The sequence below is a fragment of the Pyrgilauda ruficollis genome, unplaced genomic scaffold (genome assembly GCF_017590135.1).
Source record: "Pyrgilauda ruficollis isolate IOZ18807 unplaced genomic scaffold, ASM1759013v1 scaffold2, whole genome shotgun sequence".
Taxonomy (NCBI): domain Eukaryota; kingdom Metazoa; phylum Chordata; class Aves; order Passeriformes; family Passeridae; genus Pyrgilauda; species Pyrgilauda ruficollis.
This window is the reverse complement of record NW_024519206.1, coordinates 21,355,480-21,365,714: the sequence shown is the minus strand read 5'-3', so window position 1 is coordinate 21,365,714 and position 10,235 is coordinate 21,355,480. Positions and strand designations below refer to the sequence as shown.

Below are 10,235 nucleotides of genomic sequence, written 5' to 3'. Positions count from 1 at the left end.
CGCAACTCTGCACTTAAGAAAATTATAAGGAAAATAAGAGATTTCAGTATTTCAGTACCTAGTACTCCTGCATTTAGCTGCACCTCCAACTAAATCTATAATCAGAAAACAGGCTGAAAAGACACACACAAAGGAGAGCTGCAGAACAACTTGCCAGACAGTATTTTTATATCTCATGAAAACAATGCCTTGCAATAAGCTGTATTTTCAGGCAGAAATAAAAGCCAGTAGAATCACAGAATTGTCCAGGTGAGAAGGAACCTCATCCAACCTTCTGTGGGAAGGGGAGCATAGATGAGACTAGCACCCTGCCTATGTCCTCTTGAAAACCTCCAGCAATGTCCCCAGGGAGGCTGTTCCAACAAATGGTTGATGCTTCTATAAAAATTTTCTTTCTTATCACAAGGTGAAACCTCTCCCAGTGCATCCTGCTCCCATTACCCCTTGCCATGTGGCTCCTTGTGGAGGGATCCTACTCCTCAAGAACCCCACCCCTCAGATTTCCCCTAACTGCCTCTTATGGTATGAAAAAAAAAGAAAATCCTGAATATCCTAGCTAAGCAATCTAGGTTACAAAAGTGCTAGCCTGATGGATTTTTTTGTTTGTTTTAATGAGGATCAGTACAATAAACCTGGGGGTTTTGTTTGCTTTCCACTTTACACCTATATGACAGATGCACACTGAAAACACTTTCCTTTAAAGGCTAGAAAACCAGCCTCAAGGGGATTAGCCATGTCCACCTCTATTAAAAATTGAGAAATGGAAAAAAAGAACATCCCCACTCTGCAACCCCTGGGCTCCACCTGCTTCCTTCGCCCGTGGCTGACAACTATGGGAGAGAAGGGATGGAAGAGAATCCAGGAAAATTATTCTTCTCCTGTACTCGGCACTGGTCAGGCCACACCTTGAGTGCTTGTGTCCAGTTTTGGGCCCCTCCGTTCAGGAAGGACATTGAGGTGCTGGAGTGAGTCCAGACAGACAGTGGAGGAGTGGAGCTGGTGAAGGGTCTGGCACACAGATCCCGTGAGGAGCAGCTGAGGGAGCTGCGGGTGTTCCACCTGGAGAAAAGGAGGGGAGCCTCTCCCCCCTCCGGGGAGACCTCACTGCTCCCTACACCTGCCTGAAAGGAGAGTGTACCCGGCGGGGTCTGTCAGCGACAGGACAAGAGAATATAGTCTTAACTTGTTCCAGGAGAGGTCCAGGTTGGATATTAGAAGGAATTTCTTCACCGAAGGAGTGATTAGACATTGGAACGGGCTGCCCAGAGAGGTGGCCGAGTCACCACCCCCGGAGGTGTTTAAGGCTGGACGTGGCACTTAGTGTCACAGTCTGGTTGACACGGTAGTGTTCGGTCACGGGTTAGATTCGATGATCTCAGAGATCTTTTCCAACCTAACTGATTCTGTGATTTTGTAATTCTGTAATCAACAGAATTGATTGGGCCCGGCGCACGCCCACCGCTCCAGCACCTCAGACAGGCGCGCGCTGCCCCCGCCCACCGCCTCACCGCCCCCGCGGCCCCGCCCGCCCCCGCGCGCCCGAGCACGCGCAGCGCTGCCAGGGCGCGCGGGCGTGGGCGCGCGGTGGGCGTGGCCAAGCGAGGCGGAGCGGCCGCTTTGGGAGCCGGTGGGCGTGGCCATGTACGCGGCGGTGCGGGTGGGAGGGCGTGGTCAGACATGGGGGCGTGGCCAGACATGGGGGCGCGGCCGACGGGCGCGGCGGGGTCAGGGAGGCGGGGGAAGCGGCCGGGCGGGCGCGGGGACAGAGACACGGTGGGCTTCGACGGGAGCTGTCGCCGCTGCCGCCGGCACCGGGAGGGCGCCGACCATGGACGCCACCACGCTGGAGCTGGACGCGGTGAAGTTCGCGAAGCTGGCGGTGCAGCGGGACCAGAGCGGGCGCTACCAGGAAGCGGTCTTCTACTACAAGGTACGGCGGGGACGCGCCGGTTCCCTCGGGGCGCCGCCGTCTCCTTCCCCTCAGCGCGGGCCGCGTGATGCTCTTGAGCCGCCGGAGGGTTCGCGCTCCCCCCTTGGCCCCCCGAGGGCCGCAGAGGAGTGTTGGGCACCCCCGCGGCCCGGCACGGCCCTGCAGGCGGGGACAGACGCTGGGTCAGCGCGGCCGCCCCCGCCCTCCCCCGGCGGGTGTGCCCCGGCAGCGAGCTGCTCGGCCCGGGGAGGACGAGGCGGTGCCCGCCGAGACGAGAGCGGAAGGCCGTGCGTGAGCGTCGAAAGTTTGTCGGTCTTCGCAGGAGCCGCGTCCTTCAGGGCGGGTTGCGAAACGCCTTTTCCCTGCGTCCTGCTTTTAGGTGGGAACGAGCGCTGCCCGTGCGCTGATGTTACCGACAGGCTTAGGGGAAGCACTGCAGGTGCTCTGCTTAAAAAATGGGAACGGGCGCTTCTTCCAGCTGCTGGAGACACTGCTCCTTCAGTGCTTCTGGGAAGATTCATCCTAACCTAAAAACGTCTCTGCCTCGCTGGTTTTACACATTCATTCCTGGCCCTGCCCATCCCCAGCCCTGCCAGGACGTTCATCCCTAAGCCCTGCCAGGCCAGAAAGACTGATCAGTTTTATGCTGGCACTGGGCATTTTGGAGAACTACAAGTGGGCTGCCGCTCCTGGGTGTGCAGCTGGGAGCAACTCTCTTGTACAGTCACCAAAAAAGAGGTCTGTGGTGACATACAAGATGTTCAGCAACAAGCCAGCTTCAGATCACAAGCTGTCAGTGACAGGTTTTAACCTCGTGTGAATATTCTTTCCATTAGGGACCAGATTTTATTGTTTCAGTAGAGTTTCACAGCTGGGAGCAACTCTCTTGTACAGTCACCAAAAAAGAGGTCTGTGGTGACATACAAGATGCTCAGCAATAAGCCAGCTTCAGATCACAAGCTATCAGTGACAGGTTCTTAACCTCGTGTGAATATTCTTTCCATTAGGGACCAGATTTTATTGTTTCAGTAGAGTTTCACGTTGGTGTAGCTAAGGGTATAATGAGGTTGATTCAGTGTCTTGCTCAATATCTGTAGGCTTACTACTAGTATGTAGTAATTTTTGTGTAACCATTAGCCATTTTTCACGTATGTAACTTGTCTCATTTTGTTGTTTTATGTGTCATAAAGTTACATTAAAGTTTCCTATCCCATTGGATATCTGTAGGCTTACTACTAGTATTTAGTAATTTTTGTGTAACCATTAACCATTTTTCACATACGTAAATTGTCTCGTTGTTTTATGTGTCATAAAGTTACATTAAAGTTTCCTATCCCGTTGACTTCTCACCTGCAAGAAGGGATCTCTGAAGCCTCTGTTCATCCTTATCACAGTAGTCATTCCACAGATTCCATTACCCTGACAAAGACATTCTCTTCCAATAACTTGTTAAGGGATCTGTAGTTGGCCTTTTATTTCATGAGTACAAGGTGTCTGTGAAGTGTTTAAAAAGCATAGTGTTAATATCTTGGTGTCCTGTGCATGTAAGTGTGAAAGAATAGGAGGAAGAGTCTTTTTTTTCTTTTTTGTTTTTTTTTTTTAACCCAGTTGTTAATTTTTAGAGGGCTAAATTTATTTATGTAAACCTTATATATGCAAAAGTTTTAGTTGCCCATAATAACACCGATATTATGCTAATAAGCTCTGTGTTCATCGGCAGCAGCGTGTGTGCATGATCTGATAACCATGTGCAGTACTGCTTTAGCACTGTATATTTCTCCTTTTATCTGGAAGAAATTACTCAGTGCTGTTCAGAATGAAAATATCTTTCTGTGCAAATAGTCATCCTTGTATGCTTTTGAACATACATGTGTGTGGAAAATCTTTTTCACATACTGTGTACAGGTGATATTCTTGCTGAGTGGAAAAATGCACCCCGGCAGTCATGGTGCACTTGAAGGTACACGAGACAAGAGGGTAACCTAGGTATGTTTGGCTTTCCAGATGTTGCCTGAACAATCACTGCCATGTTAGATTATACAAAATAGTTGCAAAATATAATTTATTATTTCAGGGATACTTTATTTATTTATTTATTTATTTATTTATATATTCCAGCACAGTAGAAGTAAGCTCTGGCCTGTCACCAACTTTCTTATCAACTGCTCTAAGAAGTTCAGAGCCCAGTGGTGCAATTACTAAGCATGTGGGAAAGCTTGGGTACTGAGCTGGCTTCTGCAGGAACTCGACCTTAAGGATGAAATACGGAAAATGCTACAGTTGTTGCCATAGACAACACCAAAATGTGTGAATGGAGTTCCTATGGTTAGCAAGTGTGCTTGGCTTCCTGCTACCATGTAGCTTTGATAGATGCCTAGAGGAGTGCTGCATGTGAGCCAGCTTCAGGCAGCTTGCTAATTAATGGTGCTCTGCAGAAATGTCAGGATCATATTTGGACACCGATGACTTCAGCCAAAACTGCTGAAGGCTGTTGCTAAGTCTGGCTGTTGACCAGCTGTTAGCAGCTTGCAGACTGATGATCTGTAATTAGCTTAGTGTGACTGTGGCACACTACTCATGACAAACAGTAGTGACATTGGAGAGATGATAAATGCTAAGTCTGACTTGCACATCCACCTGGTCACTGGAAGCAGCTGGCATGCTGCGTCCACAATCACTCTGTCAACTGCTTCAGTCCTTTGCAGGTTTGGTTTATAAAAGATTTATTTCCATTATGTTTACATCTTAAAACCAGGCAAAAACAATTGTGCTTGAAATCACAGAAGCAACATGAATTATATACTGGTTTTGTAGCACTGGTTTGGAAATCCACATTTGTTTTTTGCACCGTGTGTAGATGATATTCCTTTGTGATACAGCACCTGTTTTGTCCGTCTGTACTTGCAGTATGTCACAGACAAATATACCCATCCCTTGAGCACTTAGCTGTAGTGCACTTCTTTCCCCTGCAAAAAATAGTTGTGTGCTAGACCTTAATGGTAGTTAATTGCTACATATAAATGGTACTTATGCTTATCCTTCAGTGGTTGTGGATGTTTTGTGTGATGTAGTATGGAGATGGATGCTGGCGTGAGCATGCAGTACTTGGTTCTGTGATGTTTCTCAGTGAAAATTTATCCTGATAACAAATACAGGCTGTGTCAGGATCAGTTTTAACTTTGGGCAAACTAAACAGATGGGTATGGGAGCAAACTGCTAAGTTGGACCAAAATAATGGCCATAAAACACACAAGGGAGCCCTGGCCATGGATCTGTGCTTGCTCTGTGCAGGGCAGCCTCTGTGTAACCATCTCTAGTTACTCTTCTGCTTTCTGCCTTCCCAGCCTGCCTGCTCCCCGACCACCTCCTCTCTGCTGCTGCTGGGAAGGCGAGTGCTGCCACAAAACTGGGGGAGGGGGGGGGTTTCCCATGTCAATAATGGGGACAAAACAAGGTTTCTGTCCTCATTTCTGTGGGGTGACAAATCTTGTCTCCATATGGTTCAGAGACTGTGTCAGCTCTGGTTATTTATTGCAACCCTGCCAAACCTTACGTGTTTTTCATCAATTCAGTGAAGGGATAGACAGCTTATGCAACGGAAGGTGTTTTTTCTTAATAGATTTGTACAGGATGGAAAAAGCCTTAATGTGGGTGATGTGCTGTGCTTCTGAGCCAGAGGCCTACGCTCCCTCCTGAAAGCAGACTTCCATCCAGTGTTTTGTGTACATACAAACGTTTAAAAAAATAAGTTTGAGAAGATAGGAAGCCTCACATTTGTAGATGTTCCAGATTGGATAGCTTTATCTGAGTAATAATAATTAAAAAAAAATGCTTACTAAACAAAAAATCTTGGCATTTGATTTTAAAAAGCTTTTATATTTGTTTACTTTCATTATTACCAGATTAAATGCAAATAACTGGAATAGCTACTTTTTTCTCCTAACCTTAAATCCTCAACTTTAAAACCAAACTGATTTCAGTGCACGCATGAAGAGTTTTACTTAAAATCTCCTAATTTCATACATTACTATATTAACAGGCCTAAGATCTGATCTTACAGAACTTCTGAATGTTTTTATAGTCTTACAGGTTGTCGCAGATGTGAGAAATTAAACATGATCTAGCTTATAACTTGAAACTTTTTCTTTTGAGCAGAATTTCCCTGCAGCCACTGAGTCTTTCTGCAGATGTAAGGGCTTGCTTTCATGCAACTCATGGCTGCTGTAGGCCCTCTGTTTATGGTAAGTAATTTTCTACGCAGCAAACATTAACTTTGTCTCCAATTCTTCTCCCTGCAGGAAGCTGCACAAGCCTTGATTTATGCTGGGATGGCTGGGTCCAACTTGGAAAATATTCAAGAAAAAATAAATGAGTACTTGGAGAGAGTTCAAGCTCTCCATTCAGCAGGTGGGTAAGGAGCTTTCTAATTAAATCTCTGCTTAAATTAATTGAGTGGAAAGTTGTTTGCTGCTGTGAAATAATGGTGTTTACTCTGTTTTTATTATTCTGATTTTCTTGTCCTTTGTGAAGAACCACAAATACAATGAGCACATCAGTGCTTTGAATTCTAATACATCATAAATTAAGCGGAGTGTGACTTTCTAAGGACTTGGGTGTTGGTATTCTTTGCTTTTAAATATTCTGAGGAGCCACATCTGCAGAGCAAATGTGAGAAAGGTCATTAATAAAGGTATTAAGTGACATGGACACCTAAGTATATTGTCATAAGGTGTTGTATTTTCACAAATGATGCAATATTTTGCATAATTAAACATCCTGTTCTCCGTGTAGTATGAAAGAGATTTTAATTATTTCAAATCAGAAATATCCTGAGAGCTAACCTCTGCTTCAGGGGAGTGTGATGGCGTTTCCTTGCCCTTGCACAGATGTTTCTAGCAAAGTTTAGAAAGATTTTGTTGCCAGACAAGAAATAGACATTACCCATCTGATTAGAGCTGCTGGTGTTTTCTTGACATGTTCAGGATGTTTTTACATGTCTGCTGCTGTAGAAAGCTAAATACTTGTTTTTTCATTTAGTTCAATCACAGAAGACAGACCCTCTGAAGTCAAAACAACAGTTGGACTTGGAGCGTGCTCACTTCCTAGTTACACAGGCTTTTGATGAAGATGATAAAGGCAATGCAGAAGAAGCTATAGAGTTGTACACAGAAGCAGTGGAACTCTGTTTGAAAACAGTATGTTAAGCTACAGGTTAACTTGGTGGAATTATGTGATGGTAAGAAATTCTTCCACTCTCACAAATGACTGACCCTTAAAGGCTGGCTTGAAAATGGAGTACCTGTATTTGTAAAAACTACCTTTTAATTTTTTTTTGTTTGTTTCATTTTTTTGGGATTTTTTTTTAGTGTTTCTTCCAGTCTTTGTTATGTTTCTATACAATACTGTAAATTTATGGGGACTTGTCATTTATGTGGTTTTTTTTCTGAACTGGATTATACTAAAAGCTAGAAATATTCTGGAATATTTTTTGTGTTGATTTTTGCCCTGGAGCAAATACCACAAAAACAGAAATTAAAAACTGTTAAAAATGAAGATGACTTGCCAACGTGTCAGCTCTATTAATTTCTGACTATATTAAGAGGAGTCATTTACGGGAAATTTTTTGTGTGTGTTACATTTTCTGAAGACATAACAGTCTCCTGATGCCAAAACTATTAAAAATACCGCTTGATTACTCAAGTGTTTAACACTAAAGCTGTTATGAGTGAATTCAGTTCACACTGAAATTAATAAGGATGAATTGGCCATTACATAAACAATGAAGAATATAACTACAGGTACTGCTTTTCTCCCTTAAGTCCAGTTGCCTTAACTAACTCATTACAAGAAGAGCTCACCATCATAATGTAACTCCACCAAGTCTGTTTTTCTTTTTCTCTTCTCTTCAATGTTATAATGTAAATGTATTTGTGGGTTGGGGAGGGTGTTGTATTACTTTTGCTACATGCTTGAGTAAATCCTTTCCTCTGAATTATGTTAACAGGTTTTACCCAAGCTAAAACCCCTGGTGGTACAGTGTAACCAGATCAAGAGTTAGTAGAGCTGCTCTAGTTTTTCCACTTCAGCTGTTGGAGCAGAACATTTTCAGTCTATTACATAACATTTACTGTGGCAACATGCTCCTTTTTCTCTGCTATATTCCTCCTTCTGTTGTGTCAGTACATGCAAATATTACTGAAGTTAGTCTGAAAATACCTCATATTAACAGCTGCATTTATTGGGTATTTCATTAGGTACAAGATGCTGCTGAAGTTTCTTTTAATCTTGACTAGCATATTCTTTTGTTGACGTGATGGTAAGGTTTGTCCCTTGGGGTGACCCAAAAGTACTTTCTTTTTCCCAGGATGAAAGGAGATTTAAGGGACTCTGTTGTCTTGAAGCTTTATTCCTGTCCTTCTCGTCAGTATATTCAGGGGAAGAGATTTGTTTCTTCCTTACCTTTGAAGTACTCAGAGAGCAGCCATTACTCCTCTTCTGTGGCTGATTCCTAGATGAGTGTAGGCTGGTGTTCCATCTCCACTACTTACCTTCATAAATCCTTAAAAGTCTTTTCCAACCAGGAACCCCAGAGTATTATTTATTTGCAAATTAAATTACTGCTTACAGAGGGTGTTTCTAGTTTTGTTTCTTGGGGTGATAGTAGCTTGCTTTTTCTATCCTCAGTTGACATCCCTGACCTGGAATAATTGGTCAAGGCACAAAGCTAGAACCTGAAACCTGCTTGTGGGTTCTACAGGAGAAGCCATGCCTCATGTTGTGCCTCCTGCAGATTGTTTGGCTGCAGAATCCATACTCATCTGTAAGGAAGACAAAAGTGTAAACTGTCATAGATAACCTCCCAAATTGGAACAGAAGTTAACACTCTTCACATCTTTGTCACCCTACCCTAGGTTATTTTATGCTTTTGATTGCAAGTTAAAAATGTTGTTCTTGCACCTCTATGTTGTTTGTTTGAAAACAAACTTATTTTATGAAAGTAAACATTTCAAATCTTTTTCCTAAGTTATCATGATCATTTTAACACTTTGGGGAAAAGAATCGGAGTGCATCCAAACTCAGCAGTATATGCAACATTTTGTTATGTCTTCTTTCTGCCAATAGTGTTTTAATACAATTAATTCTTCTGGCAGTTCTTCTTGTGTATGGACTGTTTTCCATGCTGAAGAATTTTAGACATGACTTCCATTCTATCAAAATTTCACTAGAACAGCGAAATGACAATTGCTTACACAGTATTTTTTTAATGCTGAGTTTAAAAAAAGAAACAACAACAAACAAAGCAAAATATTTGCTCATTTCAAAAAGATAATTGGAAGAAATAGCTAGTTACTCTTTGCTGTAATCTAGAAGTATGACAGCTGAGCTTATAAAACATGTTGGTGGTTTTTGGATGTGTAGATTTTTCTTTAATTTTGCTCTTTAGGCTACTGAAACCTCAGAAGCAGGCCTCCAGTCCAAGCTGAAACAACTGGCTCGACAAGCACTGGATAGGTGAGTGCTGCTAATGTCAGTAAGCATGCTTGCTGTCAGCTCCAAGTGCACCCTCTGAGTTGGATTCTCAGTCTAACGTGTCTCTGTGGATTCTGTGTAGACTAAGCTCTTGCAGAGTTCACCTTGGAGCCAGTTGCCAGCTGCTTCACTGCTGAATGTGGCAGCTGTTGTGCCAGCCCTCTGGGAATCTTGGGACATGCAGAATTAGGAAAGGACTGTGTGCTTGTTAGAACAAATGCAGTACTTCAGAGATATAATCCAGAGTACTATAATCATTGGCCTCTGTAAAAGATGCTGAATTCAGGCTAGCATGAAGTCAAAGTGTCAGTGTCCCTCCATAAGGAAAACAGCTTGGAAACTGGGAAACATTTTTCTCTAAAATAGCAATCTAATTACATAGGATATGTGTAGTGAAATCTCTGAAACAATTTACAAAAGTATAAGATCAATGTGCCTCTTTTTAAATCAACTCTATGATGATGAATCCCAGGCTGTGTTGGGCTAATTTTCAGTATAAGCTGGGTTTTAGCACTTCTCACTCTGTGTTCACAAAAAAATCCCAATATTTTGCATATGTGTGACCATCCAGAAGCTTAATGCAGTAGTAACAAAATATGGCTCCTGCATACACAGTGTTCAGGCAGTTGAAAGTCTGGGTTGTGAGAATGCCCATGGGTTTTACTACTATTGTACCTGCTAGACAAAATAAATCTGGAAGGTATGAGAGGATGCAGATCGGTTTTTTCTCTGTGTTGCAGTGATCTTGTTCTGAGATCCCACATAATTAACACTT

General features: G+C 43.3%; 1 protein-coding gene across 3 annotated transcripts in view; it reads left to right on the top strand.

The window, feature by feature from the left end:
- The first annotated feature begins 1,718 nt into the window (after positions 1-1,718).
- Positions 1,719-10,235, top strand: part of CAPN7 (calpain 7) — a 33,033-nt gene continuing 24,516 nt past the window's right edge. For 2 of the 3 annotated variants that reach the window (XM_041466466.1, XM_041466464.1), the window contains exons 1-4: positions 1,719-1,930; positions 6,229-6,337; positions 6,968-7,125; positions 9,375-9,442. In XM_041466466.1, coding sequence (XP_041322400.1) covers positions 1,829-1,930; positions 6,229-6,337; positions 6,968-7,125; positions 9,375-9,442 — 437 coding nt within the window. In that variant the 5' untranslated portion in view covers positions 1,719-1,828. Of the gene's footprint in view, positions 1,931-6,228; positions 6,338-6,967; positions 7,167-9,374; positions 9,443-10,235 lie in introns of those variants that run through there. The other variant, XM_041466465.1, reaches the window with a different exon arrangement.